At 42.8% G+C, this 22,159-nt stretch overlaps 1 protein-coding gene across 8 annotated transcripts in view; it reads right to left on the bottom strand.

The window, feature by feature from the left end:
* The window catches only part of Ltbp1 (latent transforming growth factor beta binding protein 1), a 423,409-nt gene that overhangs the window by 131,182 nt on the left and 270,068 nt on the right, over positions 1-22,159 (bottom strand). For 6 of the 8 annotated variants that reach the window (XM_045150784.1, XM_045150787.1, XM_045150789.1 and 3 more), the window contains 3 exons: positions 9,124-9,246; positions 4,199-4,366; positions 1,215-1,442 (listed from right to left, as the gene is read on the bottom strand). In XM_045150784.1, coding sequence (XP_045006719.1) covers positions 1,215-1,442; positions 4,199-4,366; positions 9,124-9,246 — 519 coding nt within the window. The remainder of the gene's footprint in view (positions 1-1,214; positions 1,443-4,198; positions 4,367-9,123; positions 9,247-22,159) is intronic. The other 2 variants (XM_045150788.1, XM_045150792.1) reach the window with 1 other exon arrangement.

The following is a 22,159-nucleotide window of genomic DNA, read 5'->3' as shown; positions in this document are numbered from 1 at the left end:
CTACCCAGCTAAACCCATTAACAAAGTCTTGAGGAAGAAATACACCTGAGCCAATGTTCTTCTACCTATGCAAAGGATGAACAGATACAAACACTAGCCTGTGACACCGTAAGACCAGGTGAGGTCCTACCTGCTCTACTTTCCCAAGGAAGAAGGGGTCCAGGGAATGAAATAGGCCCGAACAAACAAATGCCCAGAGCCCAGAGAAACCCCTGCCTCCCAGGAAGGAAGCTGTGGCATGCTTCCAGCTCTCCAATAGCCTGGCCATTCTCTCTCCTCACAAGAGCCACAAATGGGTCCCCTAAGTTCTGACCTGAGACTCAACTGTGAAAAGTCAATAGAGGCTTTATTAGAATAAATACACACACTTCATACAAACCTAAAATGTATGTTTCTTCTATCTGGAATGAGATTTTTTTAATGGTAATTAAGATATTCAAAATATTGGAAAATGCTGGTTTATATAGAAAGATAGTGATAGAGATCTTTCTTCCTGAGCACCAGAGACTATCAAAGCAAGTGGTCTGTAGATTCCTTCACAGAGACCGCAGTTATGGGGCCCAGTATGCACCCTCTGTGACATGCAGAGTCATGTCTAGGTCTCAGGTTTCTCAGAAGGTAAACGAAAGTACTGTCCCAGGGGTCTTCCCACATCTCTTCATTGGCCATCTCCTACTTCCCTGCCTCCTTCCATCATCCCGATTCACAAAAACTCAGTGAAAAAGCTTTAACTTTTCTAAGATTCCACCATCTGAACTAATATTTACCAAATGAATTCCTAGATGTAGAAATGAATCAGGACTGTTCTCTGAAGACATAAGTCACTCCCTAATAATAAACACGAAGCAAAAGTAACTTCCAGACAGCAAGAATGGTTCTAGTGTTGTCATGACATATTGCTACTTGTTAGAAACACAAATTAGAATGATTTGTCAGTCAGCGATAACTTTCCACACTGCACCCAGACAGTTGAAGTGCTCCGATACCTTTTTGGCTGTAACAAGATGGGAAGGGCTGTGACCAGAAGTCAAAGGCCACTGAGACAGGTAAACACCCTACAATACACCCTCTCCACCCATCAAGGAATTACTCATTTTAAAATGTTAATAGTGTCAAGGTTGAGAAATGATGTTCTCCATGGGTGAAAAAACAGATTAACCCCAAATCCAGACACAGAAGGATGGCGAGAGCCCACGACCCCTGTCCACGCTCACCTTCGGGCTCCGCCACTGCTGGCCCGTGTTCCCGTGAGAAGGTCAGGGCCTCCACTGGCTCTTCCTTGGCTGGGAGAGGTGGGGGGTGAGTACTTTTAGCAACAGGTTGGGTGTTCTTTGGCTTGACAAACACAGCTCCTTTACCTATATGGTGATGGATCGGTCTGCGTCTATGAACGCCAGAAACCGTATAACCCATTCCACCAGGACAGATTTCCTTAAAAGCAGCTAGATTTGGGATGGGAAAATATTCCTTTTAAAAATCTAACAGTGCAAACTTAGACACAGGAAAATATCATGATGAATATCTCTTAATAAGTCAATCATTAATATAGGTACATTTAAAAACTTCAAAAACAGATGTAAAACAGAAGCAATTTGCTTAAATTTTTGACAAACTTGCATATTTACAAGAAAAATAATTGGCCTTTACTTTAAACATTTATCTGTTATCCTACCCAATCAGACTATATCAGAACCAGAATATATATTTGTGCATACATTACATGATATATATTTAGCATAAATTATATATACTTATATATTAGCAACTAAACTCCTATATACATATATTATATATGAAATATATGTAACATACTAAAGGCCATTTCATGTACAGAAGACATGTATCTCATGTGTACGTGTCCTACCAGCAAAAACTAGGGATTTCTCTTTCTTTTCCTCCTGCTTTTGTGTAAGTTGTTAGTTATTAACAAAGAACTTGGTGCCAGGTCTCTACATTCAGTGATGAGCAAGAAAAAGGGGTCAGGGCTGGAGAGATGGCTTAGAGGTTAAGGCACTTGTCTGCAAAACCTAATTACTCATGTTCAAATCTCCAGGTCCCACATAAGCCAGATGCACAGTGATGCAAGCCTGCAATGTCACACATATGCACAAGGGGGTAAATGAATCTGGAGTTTTTTTGCAGTGGCTGAAGGTCCAGGCGTGCCCACTCTCTCTCTCTTTCTTTCTCTGCCAATTTGTTTCTCTCTCTCTCTCAAACAAAAAAAGAAAGAAGAAAGCAAAGAGAAAGGGGTCAGCATGTTCAGAGAAATGAGGTGCAGAAATCCTCCCTATTTGTTTTTAGTTGAAGACCCAAAAGGCTCAGCCGTAGCGGGGAGCCTCTGCTGGTGTGAGGGTGGTAGTTAGAAGGAGAGAGAAGGGGAGCATTTCTGAAGCGATCCTCAAGACAGTGAGAAGAAATCCATGAAGTGAGACAGGAGTGAGATGATAGACGGGAAGGAAAGGCCAGTTATTTACAAGTGCAGGGGTGACAGCCCAGCAAAAGCCATGTTTCAGTGCCCAGAGGATAAGAAAATACTCTGAGCCTTGTAGTCACTATCTTTGCCAGCAGGAAACGGGGAGAACAAGTGGCTTGTATTTATTTTTAAGAAGGTGGATTCAGCATGTATGATTTGCTAACCTCCAGGGCATGATGCCCGCGAGTAAGTATGGGAGAAAGGCAAGGGTGGCAGGGCCGTGTGTGGCCGACGGAGGAAAAATCCACTTAATCCCTTTCTGTTGGTGTTGGAGACGAATTACCAAACGCAGACGCGAGGGAGCTTATGGTCATTTTTTCATTTCTAGTTTTAAAATTGAAAGTAAAATAAGTTGTTTCTCACTTTCGCTGAACAAGAGATCTTCTATTAAATAATCTTGCCTAAAATTAGTTCTCAATAAAAAGGGAACTCTAAAACACTCCTGCAAAGCATGCTAAAGACATTGTTTTTCTAAGGATCACACACTAGACAGCAGAATCTACCAGGAAATAGAATTCTTACTGGCTATTTCCAGAACAAAGCATGCTTTTCTACCCAGATATTTTTCAAATAAAAATCACCATACAACTAAAAAAAATGACTTAAGTGCAAAAAACGTATCTTTAACATTATTTTCAAATTTCATTGTTGTACTTAGGAAGGTGTCATATTTGTATACACCACGCTGATTACACTTCATGGAAGAATGGAAAAGCTATCAAAATTGAACTTGCAATGTACCTATGAATCGCAAAGACCTTTCCTCCTTTGATTTTACTCATTTAATAGGCTGTGTTAGATGGTGGGGTAGCCTGTGAGGACCTATTGAAGGACTCTAAAATTAGCAAGTTTATCAATTTGCCATCAACCATGTAGACCCTGTGTCTTAATTGTTCTTCCTGATTCTAAAGAGCACAAAGGTAGATAGACGATGACAGAAAACTTTGCATATATCCTGCCTCCTATTGCGTAATGTGTGCTTCCCCATATAGGAAGCATCTTCTCAAATAAGCAGTTTGGTATATTGCTTTATGGCTACCCCAGGCTAGTTGAATAGAGGCACTTTTATCATGTACCCATGTTTATAGGTCATGTCTTTTGTCTTTTCCATTCAATCCCTCTGAACCTTGGTGGAAAACGCAGTGACTCTTTGTAGTAGAAGGAAAGTTCCTAGAGAAATTTAATCTCCCGGGACTACAGAATCAACTCATTAACACGGCTGCCCTGAGATTTCACTGAGGTTTCGGTGGGATCAGCACTGGGAGTCACTAATCTTCATAGCATAAATTCCATCATGAATATAATTCCCTTCATTGCCAATCATATAAATTAAGTGCAATTTCAATTACTGAGTTAATGAGTCCACCGGCATGAGGTCCAGTTACTGTAAAATGACGGGTGATCAACCAGAAGGAGGGTACATGACCCTGTGGAACTTTCTGGTCTTTATATTTAGAAATTAGGACCCAGGTTCCAGAAGCATCTTAGCTTCCAAAAGGAAGTCTAACATTAAAGTTCTCCCCAAATGGGAAACTATTTTTGCATGTATTTTTTTTCATATTAAGCCTTAGATGTCTATGTTTTCAATGATAATGATACAAACACATTATGCTATTAAAAAGTAAACATTAAGTCAAAAACCAAAAATGAGTCAAGCTGCCCAAGTCATGTGGACTGCTCCCATGGCTGGGAACATTTATGCGTATACAACTGGGCATGTCTTACCTGTGCCTGGGAGGGGACATTTCTCACAGTGTGGGCCCCAGGCTTTGCCCACACTACAACAGCAGAGCTGCTTGGTGAGGTGAACAGACAGAGGGTGTATACACTGTCTTCCAGAACTGACAAGTCGGTAACAGGGTCCTTTCTCCTCTGAGATCACAGGGGGATCCGCTGCAGTAGAGAGAGACAAAGCCTGACATCATGCGAGAAAAACCAGACCAACTTTTCAAGCAAACATCAGATGATCCTTCAAGCACAAGTGAGAAACCGTGCTTCCAAGTAAACCCATCCGGAGTCAGGGCACCATCCTTGCCACACTGAGACTACATAGTGAATTCCAGGTCAGCCTAGGCTAGAGTGAGACCCTACCTCAAAAAATAAAAAAAAGTGTGTTTCCTAACACAGATGAGCCTGGAGTAAGTGCTACAGGACCAAGTCCTGGCTGACTCAAAAACTGATGAACCAGACCAAGACTGGCGTCCCCACCAAAGCTCCTCTCTACTGTGCCCAGCTCCCGCTTGCCTTTCCTCTGTCACCTGCTGCTCACCAGTCACTAACTTCCTCTCCTTGCTTCGGTCTATGTTTCCCTCCTTCCAGCAGGACTGAGGTCCCAGGTTAGCTGCCATTAAGAAAAATCTACTACATTAAGATGCAAGGGACAGCCTTGCCTTCCAACTGTGGATCTACCACTTGATAGCTCTTCGCATTTAAAGCAACTTGCCTTTCTCCTCCTTTTTTTTTTTTTTTTCAAGGTAGGGTTTCACTCTAGTCCAGGCTGACCTGGAATTCACTATATAGTCTCAGGGGGGCCTCAAACTCACGATGATCCTCTTACTTCTGCCTCCCCAGTGCTGGGATTCAAGGTGTGCGTCAGTATGTCCAGCTTTTCTCCTCCTTTTTGTTTCCAGATTTTTATTGATGCATAATAATTGTATGTGACCAGGGGAACTCTTTTTTGACTAGTTGTAAATGGTTAATTTTGTGTATCAACATGGTGAGGCAATAGTACCCAGATGTGGGATCAGACACCTGGACTGTTACTGGGAGGGTTTTTTTTAAAAAAAATTTCATTTATTTATTTGCAAAGAGGAACTGGAGAGAGAGACAAAGAGAGAACATAGATACGCCAGGGCCTCTTGCCTGCTGCACATAAACTCTAAACACATGTGAAGCTTTGTGCATCTGGCTTTACTGGGGAATCAGACTCGGGCTGGCTGGCTTTGCAGGCAAGCGCTTTCCCTGCTCAGCCATCTCCCCAGCTGATGATATTTTTCCAGCAGGTGCACATGCAAAGACATTCACATGGCCACAGAAAGTTCTAGTGGACAGTGCTGACTAGCTTAAGGGTCAGCAAACTTTATCTGTAATGGGCCAAATAATAAAACATTTTAGGTGTTGTGAGTCCAATAATCTGTTTCAACTTCCTAACTCTGCCATTGCAGCACAAAAGCAGCCTTTGACAACATACCAGTGGATGATAGCTGTGCCCCAATAAAACTTTATTCACAAAAACAGACAGCAAGCCAATCTGATACATAGGCCACAGTTTGCTGAATGCTGACTAGAATCCTGGTTTTCATTCTCAACTGTCAGTTATTAGCCGAGTGACCGGAAGATGTCTCTAAATCTCTCTTCTAAGAGATAAATATTAGTATGTATCTCATAAAGAAGCTGGGGGAAATTAAAAAGAAATCATGGTCATAAATGCAACCTGCTCCATGACAATGGCGGCAGAAGTTCTTGAACGCGTCTTCTATTTCTGGCAACTAGCTTCAAGCCCATGGGTGGAGCATCCCATAAGATAGCAAAAGCCCCAGAGCAGATTTCTTTCCTCTGAGTGCCTTCCCTGAACCTCAACTGGCACTCACTCTGAACCTCTTCACTTCCTGACCGAAAAGAACTACAGGGCACAAGGCAGACATTCTCCCTACCTGATCCACAAAGGTTATTTTACCTCTCTTGAATTGGCTGTACTATGTCCAAAACATCCACCCTTGCCCATAAGTTAGTGAAGTTCTGAGCACACTGGCCCGGCACCCTCTGCCACAGACACATAGCTCAGAGGCAGCAGATGCCAGCACCCTTGCCCTCTCTTCCTGTGGTCTTGGTGAGGTCAAGGGCAGGGAGCAGGCGGGGGTGGGGAGAGGGAGGTGGCTGCAGCCTTTGGCCGGAGTCGAGGAAGTCTACGGGGGTTCTCCTCGCCGCGGGCAGGAACACGGAGAGCTTCCAAGAGGCTCCTCGGCCTTTGCCAAGTGCACTTCGTGGAGTTCACAGAGTCAGCTACGCCTTTCATGGCCTGGATCGGCCCTCCTTTCAAGCTGCTTAAGCAAATGTCCTCAGTGGCCGCCGTCCGCGTGTGTGCATCTCCCAGCCCTGAGCGTGCTCAGTGCCCACTGTGCCCCATGACCACGCAGCGCGCCACCCGTCTAACTTCCCCTCACCCGTGAACACCATCTTCCCGGGTCCTTCTCAGTGGTCTTCAGACGCCACCTCACTTTCTTGACAGAGTTTAAGGACAAATCAGGCTGGGTTTGTCCGAATGGGAATCCCTTGAAGGAAGGCTACACATCACCAGGATATCACACGTGGCAAATTCAGAGGAAAGAGAAATACGTCTGCTGGCTCTGCCGGTCAAGAGCCCAGATTTTAAGTCCAAACTCTCAACTGGAACATTTAACTAGCAACAAACATCGCTTAAGGCTTATCATTTCAGCTGTTGTGGCTGAACTGTAAAATTGAATTAGCGATTTTTCAAATAAGAATGGATGGATGTTTAATAAATTCAGAATTATTTGGTCAGTGACAGGAAAAATAAATGCTCGGACGGCATGCAAGTGTTTAAAAATTCTCACTGGCAGGTTTCTGCAATCTCATTAAGACCTGGATGACTGTCTTTAATGCTAGTCATCAGATCTAATCAAAGTTTCTTAAAACAAGTTGGGTGTGGTGGCGCACGCTTTCAATCCCAGCACTCAGGAGGCAGAGGTAGAAGGATCACCAAGAGTTCAAGGCCATCCTGAGACTACATAGTGAATTCCAGGTCAGCCCAGGATAGAGTGAGACCATACCCCGAAAAACAAAACAAAGTTTTGTATAACAGTCTATGGTCAATTCTCCACATTTAACTGATCTGCAACCTTCAATGTGAGAACTTTAAACAGACTATCAAATTATTAGGAGAAAAAGACATTTACAACAAATTCTATATTCAACCTTTTTACAATCTTTTATGCTTAAATTAGAAAACTATTTAGAAAATGTTTATTTATATGGTGCAAAATCAACCAAAATGATCCCTAATTATCTGGATATTGTCAACCATGTGATTGTTGGCTTGAAAGTTCCAAAGCTTGACATCGGTTTTCAAGTATACTTGTGTGCAAACTTTACAACTGGATTTCACCACCTCCCCAAAGCAAATGCCCGCAGGTTTCACAACCACATAATGCAGGGGGGGAAATAATAAAAAAGACTTACGTGCAGAATTTCCTAATCTGCATTGGCTAGTTTTTAAAGGGAAACAGTAGTAATTAGTGACAAATATCGTAAAAGACAACAGAGATCCACCTGCAATGACAAGTGTGTCATTTTTATGTGACTATGTCTGTCTTTCTTGTATCTTCTCTGGGCAGCACACTACCAGGAAGAAAATTAGAGACAGCACAGCTCAGCGGGACACCAGACCCTCATCAGGAGTGCCTTCCCATAGTCCAGTGTCAAGTTTAAAACTGGGACAGGAGGAAGGCAATTCAGCATGCACCAATGCCATAGTAAAAATAAAGAAAATAAGAACTTATCAGGATGGAAGCAAATGTGGACTTGTTCTTAAAGCTATCCTATCCTGTTCTTACACTGTTTTAAAATTTTGCATGTGTATGTGTATGTATATGTGTGCCGTGGTCTCTGGCTGCTGCAAATGAATGCCCATCTGGCTTTATGTGGGTGGTTGGGAAATTGAACCCAGGCCATCTAGCTTTGCAAGCAAGCACCTTGAACCACTGAGCCATCTCCCCAGCCCCCCAAGTTTTAATCTTTAACTATATATAGCTATTAAAAAAAAACCAGTGTTTACTTACTTTCATAATACTGGGTGTGGCTATGCTAAAATGAGGTAATCTTTAGAAACTCTACATGCGGGGACATTTTATTTCAAGTGCATTCAGCTCTCACTGGCATATGGCCTCTCGTCACTGCAGGGTTAGGTTTCAGGAAGGGGAAGCCTCCTTGGTGAAGCTATATTTTCAGAGCCAATACTACAATCTGCAACTTGATGCAGGATTTTCACTTTTGGTGGGTAGAATAGGAAACCTTCTAGACATCTGCAAGACCAAATGGTATACCTGTGGAGGCACTGTGTGGATTTGGAGGACAGTGTGGCAGAGTATTTGAAGTTTGAAGTGAATTAGGAAATCCTAAGTGAGGGGCCCTGGGAACTGTATTCCACACTTATCCAGCTAAGGAAGCACAGGCAAACCTGTGACACCAGAGTGCAGGGATGTGGAATTTGGGGTAACTAAAGGCAGAAGCTGAGGTAAAGCCTTATTTAGTCAGAAGAATGCTGAAGTATTTGTGAAGGGTGGGGGGACATGTTTTTATTTCCCAGGTACCACAGTTGATATGACTATTTCAATTAACTCTTGTCTTTTTATGAAAGCTTGCTCCCTTGTTATGATTATTCTCTATTGTGAGTTTTAGCTATTAAATTTTTATGAATGCAGTTAAAATGTATTTTAGCGAAGGTCCAATAACATGGACTTAGTTTACTATACCAGTCTATACTATAACCTTTGTCTTGTGGTTTTAATCAAAGCAGTTTCCTTGCACATTTACAATATTCACTTGATCACTAAATATCTCTCTTCTTTTGAATAACCCCCCATAAAAATCCAAGTGATCAAAAATAGGAATAAAAAGTAATTATTACTTACGAATACAACTTGAAAAAGTAGGGTCTGGTCCAAATCCCATTTTGCAGGTGCATCTAAAGCTGCCCATGGTATTCAGGCACTCACCATTAGGGCACACACCTTGGAGCTGGCACTCATTTATATCTGCAGAAGAACGAAAGTCTCTCAGAAGGAGCAGAGAGAAGATTCCGCAGTCAATTGTTAGCTTCCCCCCCCCCCCGCAATACTCTAACAGTGATGGGGGTGGGGTATAGCAGGGGTCAATGAAGTAAAATCAAATCCCTGAATCTTTACTGAACATCTTCAACTTACATAACTGTTTCTTATGTACCGACTACATCCCAGGTTCTACTGGAAGTGCTGTGGATTTATTAGTGAGCAAAGCTGACCAAAAATCCAGCCTTCACAAAGTTTTCCTTTCAGTGTATGTTCAGTATCATCTAATACTGTGCATAAAAATATATAAGCAACTTAAAAATGCTCTAAAGAGCAAGCCGGGCGTGGTGGCGCACACCTTTCATCCCAGCACTCGGGAGGCAGAGGTAGGAGGATCACGAGAGTTCGAGGCCATCCTGAGACTACATAGTGAATTCCAGGTCAGCCTGAGCTACAGTGAGACCCTACCTTGAAAATAAAACAAAAAGCAAGAGCAATGTGAGTTATCACAACTAGAAGAATGGTGGTAACCAGGGGGCATTCGATTCTAAAATGGCCTATACTGACTGCAAGAGCCTGAAGGAGGTAAGAGGCAAGCGTGAGGAGGAAGCGAAGCGACGGGGGTGGACGTCTGGGCGAGTTGGGTGGATGTGTCAGGAAGGAAGGAATATTTGTGCAGGTGGACACTGGAGCAAGTGCAGAGACTGGCCAGGGGAAGGGGCTCAGGAAATGGTGAGTCAACCATTTGCTGGAAAAGAAGTTTAAGAAGGGATGTAAGTGGAAACAGAAGTAAAAGCCAGGCTAGGTTTAGACTCAATTTTATTGAGAATAGAGAGCTATACTAAGATTTTTGAGCAGGAAAAGGCCATCATCAAAGGCAGGCTCTAGGGAAGCCCATGGCTCTGTGAGAAGACAGTGTAAATCTGGTCCTGGAAGGAGCAATGTGGGAAGGGAGTTGGTAACAAGGCAGGTGGGTAACAGGAACCAGGAAGATAAGGAGTGAGCAATTCTTTTAAAAATATTTTTATTTATTTATTTGAGAGAGGAAAAGAGAGAGAGAAAGAGAATGAGTGCACCAGGGCTTCCAGCCACTGCAAACGAACTCCAGATGCGTGTGCTACCTTGTGCATCTGGCTTATGTGGGTCCTGAGGAATCAAATCTAGGTCCTTTGGCTTTGCAGGCAAGTGCCTTAACCACTAAGCCATCTCTCCAGCCTGAGCAATTCTTTTTTAAAAAGAACAACTGGGAGCCAGTGTGGTGGTGCACACCTTTAATCCCAGTGCTTGGGAAGCAGAGGCAGGAGGATTGCTGTGAGTTTGAGGCCACCCTGAGACTACAGAGTGAATTCCAGGTCAGCCTTGGAAAAAACAACAACTGGGGTTATCCAGTTAGCTCAGTTGGTAGAGCATTAGACTCTTAAAAAGAATGGCTAGTGAGGTCAGGAGATGGTTCAGATGGTAAAGCGCTTGCTGTGCAATCCAGAACCCAGGCATCTTGGTGCTGGCTTGTAATCCCAGCACTAGGGAGGTGGGGACAGGTGAACCCTATAGCTTAAGGGTCAGCAAAGTCTAACCCAACTAGAGGCCAGTGAGAGACCCTGCCTCAAGCATGAAGGCACCTGAGGAGCGACATTCAAGGTTGTCCCCTGGCTTTGACATGCACATGTACATACATGTGTACCCACACGCATGTGCATGCACACACAGGACACTGAGTAACACAACATGAAAAGGTAGGAGAGAGGAATCCAAGATGTCTGAGAGGCTTCTCATCCGAGAAAAGAGCAAACAACACTGCTGGCTTTGTGGAAAGACTCCTGGGGAGGAAAAAACTCTGAAGATGAAGAATTCAGTTTTACAGTTGAAGGTCACGTGGGGACGGGAACAGAGTCAAACTATGCTTGGAAGCAGAGGCTGAAGACCACCTGCTGATGTTCATCCCAAGAGAAAGTAAGAATGATTTTAGAGAGGAAAAGATATAAATGTGGGCTGGGAGAGATGACTTAGTGGTTAAGGCACTTGCCTGCAAAACCAAAGGACCTCGGTTTGATTCCCCAGGACCCACATAAGCCAGGGTGGCGCATGCATCTGGAGTTCGTTTGCAGTGGCTGGAAGCTCTGGTGTGTCCATTCTTTCTCTCTCTCTCTCTCTGCCTCTTTCCCTCTCTCAAATAAATTTTAAAAAAGATATAAATGTGATTTGAAAAAAAGAAAAAAGACTAGCTGTGATTCACCAGGGCGAACTTTTTGCCTAGAGGGGAACTAAGGGTGGATGGACACAATCATGTGCGTTGGTAATGAAAAATGATATATTAAAAATGAAACATCAGCCGGGCGTGGTGGCACACGCCATTAATCCCAGCACTCGTGAGGCAGAGGTAGGAGGATCGCCATGAGTTCAAGGCCACCCTGAGACTCCATAGTGAATTCCAGGTCAGTCTGGGCCAGAGTGAGACCCTACCTTGAAACCCCCCCCCCCCAAAAAAAAAGAAAAATCAGCTGTTTACATTTGATCCAGTGTGGCACATGAGGCTTCATAATGCAATTATAAAATTTGTAGGAAGATGGATGGAACTGGAAAATATATGGAGTGAAGTAACCCAGGCTCAGAAAGAAAAATGCCGCCTAGTTTCTCCCATATGAGGATCCCAACTTCAAAATGTCAGATTTGGGTGGTTAAGTTGGAGTGAGTACCTGTAAAGGCCAGGAAGCCAGAAAGGGCTCCTGACAGGCTCTGGGGAGGAGACCGTGTTGTGGGAGGAGTAGCAGGGAGGACGCTGGGGTGGAAGAGTTGTGTGGGGACAGGCGCGGGCCGGGGAGGAGCGGGGTGAGTGCAGTGTTCTCCCACTCGGGTTAATTGACACCTCTCCGAGGAGGGGTGGCAGTGTTGCTCTTGAAGACATTTATTAGCGATTTCAGAAGTAAAAATCTTTCTCTTCTAAGAGGTAAACACTATAGGAATGCCATCGGTTAATAAAAATGCTCTCTTCTGCTTTTATTGTTGTTTTGAGACAGGGTCTCTTTCTGTAGCCCAGGCTAGCCTGGAATGCATGACAGTCTTCCTGCCTCAGCCTCAAGTGCTGGGATTACATCACAGCCAGCACTGCTGTTGCCCTGGCAACACTCAGGGAGGACTAGCTGTGATTCACCAGGGCGAACTTTTTGCCTAGAGGGGAACTAAGGGAGGATGGACACAAGGAATGCCAAACATTCTGAAAGTGTGAATGAAATCCCCTTGACAAAGAATTGTTCTGCCTAAAATGCCAACAAAGTCCTCACTAAGAATTTCAAACATGGTAAAATATGTGAGTTTGTAAATGCAAAAGGGATAATTCTGCCTTTTTTTTTTTTTTTTCTCCTCGAGGTAGGGTTTCGCTCTAGCTCAGAGCTGACCTGGAATTCATGATGTAGTCTCAAGATAGCCTTGAACTCACAGAGATCCTCCTACCTCAGCCTCCACAGTGCTGGGATTAAAGGTGTGCGCCACCACACCCAGCTTAAAAGGGATAATTCTGTAGCAAGGTTGTGTGAGGAAAAAGATGAGGAGGAGGCAGGAGCTGGCCACTAAGACTTAAAGGGTTCGTTTTACTTAACTCAACAGCTTACAAATTAAACTTTAGAAATTATTCTATTCATGAATTGCTACTAGCCATAAGTAAACTTCTATACCTAAAATTACGTGTGTGTGTGTGTGTGTGTGTGTGTGTGTGTGTGTGTGTGTATGTGTGTGTATGCCACCCACACACATGTGTCTCTTATTGTTTTTGTTACTACTTCCTTCCACACCGTTTTGTCCTGAGAGGCTCAGGGTGGATAATCTATATCTTCTGTGTTAAAAGAAAATAAAAAGCAAAAAGCCTATCTTCACAATTTTTCTTTTAGAGTATTAAAAATTAATAAGAAACATGAACAAATATTGAAAAGACTTTCTGAAGAAGTCAAATTCTTTAAGAGATTTCTAAATAATCTGAAAGGAACTGGAGATCTACAAACAGATTAAGGAAAAAACATTGGCTAAGTTGGATATATTGCATCTGTATATGAGAAGCTTAAGGATTACTCTAAGCATAGATGATATTAGGCCAAAGTTTAACAATCATGAAATGCGGTCAACAAATTGTAATTTATAATTCAAGTCAGCCTTCAATTCCCAAGGCTATTTTCCTTGTTTAAGAAAAGCTTCTCCTAGCACCACACTCACAAAGAAAATTTTCTAACTTGATTATGAAATTTCTAACTTCATAAGTAACTGATAGTCGTCAAACAGAAGATTCATAAATTGCAGGTCCCTTAATGTAGTCTTATTAAATCTAAGGTACTTAGTCCTTAGTTTACAAAACAAATAATTGGGTTATGCATTGCACTCCCTCTGAAACCACCGGTGTCTGGGGAGACTATGGAATTCTGTCCTTGGATGAATGATGTGGCCACAACCTCCCACAGCGCTCACCAGGTTAAAAACTCAAGGCTGAACTGGAGGCTGAAGGAGTTCTGCTCCACAGCCACCCTGCACTTGCTGCCTCCAGACCCTCCTTGCTTCCTGCGTCCAGCCCTGCTGCTGTGCGAAGGCTGGCTGGTGTACGGAAGCAGCAGCAGCAGAGGCTCACTCAACTACGGGCTCCTGGGAAGTGAGCAGACCTGGTGGGAGCGCAGTGAGCCTCAAGGAGATTTACACCCACACCCCTCCCCCAGCTGAGAGCACAAGGGATTCTGCCTGTGGCGCCTACCACATCCCTCAGCCACATGTTAAGCTCAAATTCTTCTTTAAAAAAAGATATCTAAAACGGGGCTGGAGAGATGGCTTAGCGGTTAAGGGGCTTGCCTGCAAAGCCAAAGAACCTCGGGTTGATTCCCCAGGACCCACGTAAGGCAGATGCACAAGGTGACGCATGCATCTGGAGTTCATTCACAGTGGCTGGAGGCCCTGGCACACCCATTTTTTTTTTCTCTCTCTCCTTCTGCCTCATTCTCTCTCTCAAATAAATAAAAAATAAATAAGATCTAAAATGGTCCAGTGTTGGTCATACCTTATGGTCCAACCTGATTCAATAGAAGTGAGATGGATGGTTTTCTAAGGGTAACTTAGTGGCAGAGTGACTGCCAAGCATGGGAAATACCAAGCATGTTTGATGCCCAGCACTGAGTGGGGATAAAAGGGTGTTGGCTGGCCTTCTATTAACCAGATAAGCAGAAGTCAGGAAAAACATTTAACAAGAGCTTCTCTATGAAGAGACTTATAAACCACAGCCTAAGGGTTTCAGTCCCAGAGAGTGAGGTGGTCATCAGTACCCTCTCCTCTTTAACGTCTGTGTGCCATAACCATGCCGCCAGAGCCTGGAAATAACTCTGTGTGGTTATCAACACACCAAATGCTCACTCTTACCTTATGGAGATAATCATTTTAAAAATATTTATTTATTTATTTATTTATTTATTTATTTATTTAATAGAGAAAGAGAGAGAGGCAGGTAGAGAGACAGAGAGAACGGACGCACCAGGGCCTCCAGCTACTGCAAAAGAACTCAAAATACATGCACCATCTTGTGCATTTGGATTACATGGGCACCGGGGAATGGACTCTAGGTTCTTAGGCTTCACAGGCAAGTGCCTTAACTGCTAAGCCATTACAGCCCTTACAGAGATAATTTGCTCAACATCATATTTTTAAAAAGGATTAAGGGATGGAGAATATAATGGGAGAAATATTCCACTAACTCTCAGCGTTTGGTCCAAGCAAGTTAGGAAATTTTGTTACCTGGAACAATTCACTCCAATTCTCTTGATTTTCCTCAGTTTCCTCTCTGTAATATAAAGGAGCTGAAGTGGAGAATTCTCAGAATTACTTGTAGTTTAAATATTCTTTGACTTGCAAAACAACCTACCAGTTGCCATGGTTGAAAATGCCGAGGAATAAATAAAGGATGACATTTAATGCACGGCATGTTATGAATAGTCTAAGTGCACTTATGGGAAATATATATACTTTTATACACCTATTCTCCGGCAGGAAAGTTATGTGTGTTTAACAAAGTGAGCAATAATTTACTGCTTTTTCAGTGACGCAAGTTTATACAGGAAATGAGGCATGTCTGGTCACTAGCAGGACTTAGGCACAAGGTGAGAACAGTACATGAGCTTTGTAGTAGGGGAAATACGAGGTTTGCTGGAGATTCAGCCGTGTGTGCTCGGCTTGGCTGATGGATAGAAATTCCATCATAGAATTCCATTAGCCGCAGGATTTCCACTTGAAAACAGAAATAAAACACACCCTTTGCATGTGTATGTGTGCATGTTTGTGTGTGTGTGTGAGCACGTGTGTGCACATCCATGGGGGGCAGAGGTAGACATTAGGTTTCTTCCTCAGTTGCTCTACACCACTTAATTATTTTTTATTTATTTGGTTTCTTTTGAGGCAGGGTCCGTCACTGAACCTGGAGCTCACTGATGACTAGAAAAGCTACCCAGTGACTGTGAGGGATCCACCTCCCCAGTATGGGAACTGCAGGTGCCCACCAACATACCCTACATTTTCCATGGGTAGCGGGGATCTGGACTCAGGTCCTCAGGGTGGCACAGCAAATAGTTTTACCAACTGAGCAAGCTCCCATGCTCCACCCCCAATACCTCTTGCGATACGTGCTTTGTCCCAGCCACACAATTTAGCTGCTTAAGAAGGCTCACTTCAAGGTTTCAGATACAGAAGGGTGCTCTCCAAGGTGACAAGGGGATTTTTTTTTAAACTTCTAAAAGGGCAGATCTATACTGTATGTGAACCCCCAAGAAGCGTGAAGATATTCATAGGGTAGGCCTGGATTCTTTCAAGGGGGTCAGTTTGAATGCTTCCCTTTCAAGTAACCTCTGAGAAATCCACCTGCAAATCTTTCCTTTCTAGCGTTCCCCTTTCTCAGCACAGCCTACTGTGTACCAATTAAAGCAGCCTCTCGCACATCCAGCCTCGTTCTAGGATTCCCGGAAGCGTTATCCTGATGCAGGGAGAGGTGCTAGGTGAGTCTGACGTGTTTTGTTGTGAGGCTGGACCCTGCCCCGCGGGTAGACGGCTGACATTGCTCGTGACTTTTCACTGACTCAATTCCTCAGCCCCTGACTCCCAATGAAGATATGTTTAAAGCTCAGATCTACTATAAGTAAGTCTGATGCATCCATTTGATTGACTTAAAATGCAGGTGCTAGCTTAGACAACGTGTAATTCTCTCAGAATTATTTTAGGAGATAAATAAAAGTTATTTGACAACCTAATCTCCTACAGCCTCATGATACGGTATATAAAACACAAGCTCTGTGCAGCCTTGGACAAAGAAGAGGGTCTTGTGGCCAACTATGTTCAGGGAAACTAAATAGTCTATATTATATATAGCTCATTAAAGACTCAAGAAGACCTTTGGCAAGGACCCTCATTTTTCTGTCCTATTTAACTCCGTTTTCTATACATCTGTCTATGGAACCCTTCTTCACTCACAGCCTATTAACATCCCTCTGAACTAGGGGCCCTTGATGTACATTTTGTGAAATGCTGCTGTCTCTCGGTGGCCTTGAAAACTAAATGGGTCACAAAGATGTGGTTTTATCTGCTCCCATTTCAGCCTCGGTGCTGGAAATGCTGCTAATAACACACGCCTGCCCCGCTGGCCTTTACAGACACTGCATTTTATTTCTCCTTGAAATGTTCACAGTCGCATGAATCTATCGTAGGCTCTCCTCCTTACTCACAGAAAACAAGCAACTTTCCCATTGATTTTCGAGCTCCAGAGATTAGGGTCAAAGAGCTATTGGGAAACACAATGTGCTAATAACTCACTCACTCCACCGCTGTCTTTCCTGAAGAAATGTGAATAAAATAAACAGACATTTCCTTTTTGAATCCAAACCCAGGGTTACAAGCATAGGAGGACATGACAGATAAACGATTTGAAAATCTCTCTCTCTTTCTCTCTCCCTGCTGCTTGTAAATAAATTTTAAAAATTTAAATGCCTAAAAAAGAGTCTCAAAATGTTTTGCACAAGCTGAAATACAGTGTTCAGGCACAAATAAACAGCCATTTAAATTCTTACTGAAAATACTTTTAGAGTTGAAATTAAAAGCAGCACTTCCAGGCTGGAGAGATGGCTTAGCGGTTAAGGCATTTGCCTGCAAAGCCTAAGGACCCAGGTTCGATTCTCCAGGTCTCACATAAGCCATATACACATGGTGGCGGAAGTGTCTGGAGTTCGTTTGCAGTGGCTAGAGGCCCTGGTGCGCCCATTCTCTCTCTCCACCACCCATCTCTCTGTCTCTAATAAGTAAATAAAAATAAAACTTTAAAAAAAGTGCAGTTCTGTGAGGGTGCTCTCAGAATCGTCAAAGAGCATCTTCCAGTCCAGACAATGTCCATCTGTTCCCTCTGGGTCATGGACCACTGAAACATGATGTAACAACATGTTGACTTCTTTACAATTTCCCAGATTATCCTGTAGTACCTTGTGATATACTGGTAGATAAAACAAAAACAGTATTAAATGTTTTAAAGCTAAAACTAAAATATCAAGTGTGGGTGACCCTATACTGAGATCATGCCTGTTCTTTACCATTATTTCCAAAGACATAGCAAGACCAGAGCATTCCAAGTTTCACTCTTGGAGTCACATTACTTTCCTATGTATGGTTCTCATCTAATTCTAGAAAGAAACGCAAGTCCCTTATGATAATGGAACTGAAGGGAACTTACTAGCTAAAGCTCTGGAGCAAAGCTGCAACAAACAGAGAAGTCAATGAGGAGCATGCTGGAGGGGAAAGAAGCAATGAGAGGTTCTGAATTAAAACCGTCAATGAGCATTATCACTCCAACAGTCAGAATTCTGACAACAAAATTGTACTGGTCCAGGCCATTGTGGGATACTCGGGAACTCGTAGTACGTCATATGTAGTGGTGCATGCGCATAATACCAGCTCTCAAGAGGCACAGGATGGCCCTGGGCTCCATAATAATGACTTTGAGGCCAACCCAGACTAGGGAGACCATGTCTCAAAAAAGGAAGAAGGAAAAAACCTACTGGATTTGAAAATTCCTAAAGAGGTAACACTCATCTAGAGCTTTACGAGTTAGGGTACTGGATACTTCAGGAAAACAGAGGAAGAGTAGGAAGAGAAAAAGGACAAATTCTGGGGGAGAGAAAACATCCTGCTTTGGGGCCTGAGAAATAACTACTCAGTCTTGTTCCCTTTGTGATGATGCACTGAGCTAGATAATCTTACAGCTGCCCCTTTATATTTGAGCTCTATCCTATACATGGGTTATAATCTCATAATATTTTATTTTGAGTTTTTTTTTAAAGATTTTTAAAAAATTTATTTTTATTTATTTGAGACAGAGAGAGGGGAGAGAGAGGAGAGAGTGAGAATGGGTGAGCCAGGGCCTCCAGCCACCGCAAAGGAACTCCTGACACACGTGCCACCATATGCATCTGGCTTAGGTGGGACCTGGAGAATTGAATCAGAGCCCTTAGGCTTTGTAGGCATGCGCCTTAACTACTAAGCCATCTCTCTAGCCCTCATAATTTTTTTTTAAAGTATATGCAAGCAGAGGGGTGTGGAGAAGAGAGACAGAGAGTGGGTACGTGTATCAGGGCTTCTAGCCACTGCAAATTAACTCCAGATGCATGCACTACTTTGTGCATCTGGCTCTATGTGGGTACTAGGGAATCGAAACTGGATCGTTTGGCCTTGCAGGCAAGCGCTTCAACCTCTGAGCCATCTCTCCAGCCTCTCATAAAATGTTTTTACATGTAACTGCTTCATATCTCATGTCATCACCTGGTGAGTCACATTTAACCGTAGTCTCCCAGCAAAAAAAAAAAAAAAAAAAGTACACTCTCTTTTCTAACATCCAAATAAAATTTGGTTTAAGAGGTTCTTTTAGAGCATTGTCCCTAAAAGGAACCCTTCAGTGAAAGTTGTGGTAATGAATGATGCTGTCCTCAATATATCCCTTTTGTAAACTATTACGTGGAGTAGCCAGTGTAAGAAAATGATGCCAAAAAGAATAGAGGTATGTGAACAGCCCCTCTGGCTTCCTTTCTAAGGCTCCTGGGGAGAGAAGTGTCATTCAGCTAGTTGGGACAGTGATATCCTGCTGATTCAGGGAACAATGTGATTCTAATTGCTCATCACTCTCTTCAGTCTGTAGCTCAGGAATGCCCACCAAGTAATGTTTGTGGAATAGCGAGTCACTGAAAAAGTATTCAAGCTTACCCATGAAAAATTAATGTGCACACCATCAACATAAAAGTTGAAGTATCTTATGGTCATACATTTTAGAACTATCCACGGCATCTAGACATGTGCTTATAATGTAGAAAACACTGCTGATTTTTGTAACTGTAAAGTCAAGGGGCTGCTAAGAGATCTTTGGATGCCAATAGATATTTGTATGTGTTATTTTACTAGACTGATCCCTATGTATTTTCAGAGACAAAATTTTAAAACTTGGATATAAATTTAACTTTTTTTTTTTTTCTTGAGACACAGTCTCATCTCATGTAGCTCAATCTGTCCTCCAACTTTCTATGTAGCCAAGGATAGCCTTGAACGTCCATGGTGACAAGCACGTGACACCACATCCCGTTTCACGTGGTGCTGGGGATCAGACCCAGGGTTGCATGAGTGCTAGGCAAGCACTCTACCGACTGAGCTGATCCTCTGCTCCACATCTAACTCAAGCCCGCTTATCTCATGTTAAAGCAACGGGGAGGGGAAACAACCCAAAATAACCAAGTGCTTCAAATAAAGCAGTTGGAGAGTAAGCATTCTCACTACCATTTCCAGAAAGCACTATTTCATTTAACTCCAGTTCTACCCCCCCAAAAAATTGTTAGCATACTAATCAAATAACAGATCCACCCAGGACATATAACTGAATGTCTGTTATAATAAATGAAACAAATTATAACAATTTTATAATGTTGAGAGCTAAGAGGCAGGATTTAGAGCTCCATGTGTATATGTGCAATAAATCATTCTTTTGAAAAGATAATTGCTGAACCACTAGAGGAGAGGGGAAAAAAACCCCTCAACTTTAAGGGAAATTACTTGAAAGCTCCTCAAATTAACTTGTGCACAGTTGGTTCTTTGTTACGGGGTGCACATTAGCAAAAGTTGCTTCAGGACATTAGTTCACTCTGTTGAAGGAAATAATGTAATCCTAGTTATTAATCACTTTAATTGTAAATGAGCTTTGTAAGCTGAGAGGACTGTACGAACAATGTGGAATGCACGCGTAATTAGATGCTTAATGGGTTCCTTTTGAATTTCTGTTAGGGAGGACAAAATCAAAAAGCTTCAAGGCTCTGGGTACTTATGTAATGCGAGAAAGTTCTCTTTCATTTTGCCAACCAATAATATCACAAAGGGAGTGAAATTAAACCCCTCTCTCAATAACAATTTTAATAGATTATGCTGAATGAAATCATGTTGTTTTATGAGTCAAACTTCTCTGTAGTGTAATTTAGCAATGCCTTCGCAAGGCACCATGAAATACAATTTTCTGTGATAGTTCACTCCAAAAGCTTTGCCAAAAAGTATCACACTGCTTTGTAGATATCCTCCTGAGAGCAGTGTAAGCCAGGATTTGGTGTTACTAACCAACCATCAGTGGAATCGACCAAGGCAGAACCATCAGATGCGCCCAGCATGAACCTAAGTTGCTAAAGGGTACTGGGCCATCCCAACAGGGCAGCATACGGAACACTCAGGCGTATCTCGAAGAATTCACCACTCTTTTTCTTTTACCAAGTAAAACAGGAAGCAGTGAGTAATTGCCTGTACATTTTCACCTCTATTTACTTTTCCTCTGTAAAAATTGTCTTTATTTGGCAGGGTCTGTCTAGCTCAGGCTGATGGAGCTCATCATGACACTCCTGCCTCCACCTCTCAGGCGCTGTCACGGCGGATACGCGACACCACGGCCCACTCAGGTATACGCATACTCCACGCGTATGGAACATGACTGTGTGTTTGTAATCTGAACATTGGATCAGCTAGACTAAGGGGTATTGTGGATGATCTCATTTTAACGCCACAAGACCCAGTTAATTGCTTTGACTCCTCCTGGTTCTCAGAACAGACCACGTTGCCTTCAGCTCTAACGGCGAAAGCTTGACAGACGTGACCGTGGCTGCTGCACACGCGGTGGCTAACGAATACAGCCTGCTTTGCAGATTTGTTATTCATTAATCTGCTGACTGGGGGAATGTTGTTCACTCTTTCTGTGTCTTGGTCTCTAGCTAAAATTAATAATGCCCAGATTTCACAGGACCTTCTGAACAATGAAAGAAGCATACAATACACAAGCAAGCATGTAAGAAGTGAGCAATACATGTTACCTCCTTTTCCCTTTGTGGGACAATGCATGTGACAGCTTCAGTTAGAGCCTCTGTCCATCCGCATGGGAGGCTATGTCTCACCCTTACCAGCCATGAGCTGCACAACTCTCTTAACCTCTGAAGGGCTCTGTTTCCCGTTTGCAAAATGGACAGGATAGTGCCTCCTTCACAAAGACACTTCAAGGACTACAAACACCACTGAACCGGCGTGTTTGGCTGGAGAAATGTCTACCATATAATACACTTAATTGAATAAAACTATTGAATTTACTAAGAAAATTACTTATTTGTTGATCACTTTGTAAGTTTATGGGTAATGTGTTTAGATCTAGAGTTTATTATAAATCACTAAAAATATCTTAGTTTTATTTGTAAGTCATCAGTCCTTGACTAGTTGAAATGCATCCATAATGAACCCCATCAATATCCAATAAACCCTTTCCTCTTTCATATAAATATTAGCTTTTGGGGGGCTGGAGAGATGGCTTAGCAGTTAAGGTACTTGCCTGCAAAGCCAAAGGACCTCC

Source organism: Jaculus jaculus, chromosome 5, assembly GCF_020740685.1.
Source record: "Jaculus jaculus isolate mJacJac1 chromosome 5, mJacJac1.mat.Y.cur, whole genome shotgun sequence".
Taxonomy (NCBI): domain Eukaryota; kingdom Metazoa; phylum Chordata; class Mammalia; order Rodentia; family Dipodidae; genus Jaculus; species Jaculus jaculus.
This window is presented reverse-complemented; position numbering and strand designations above follow the sequence as displayed.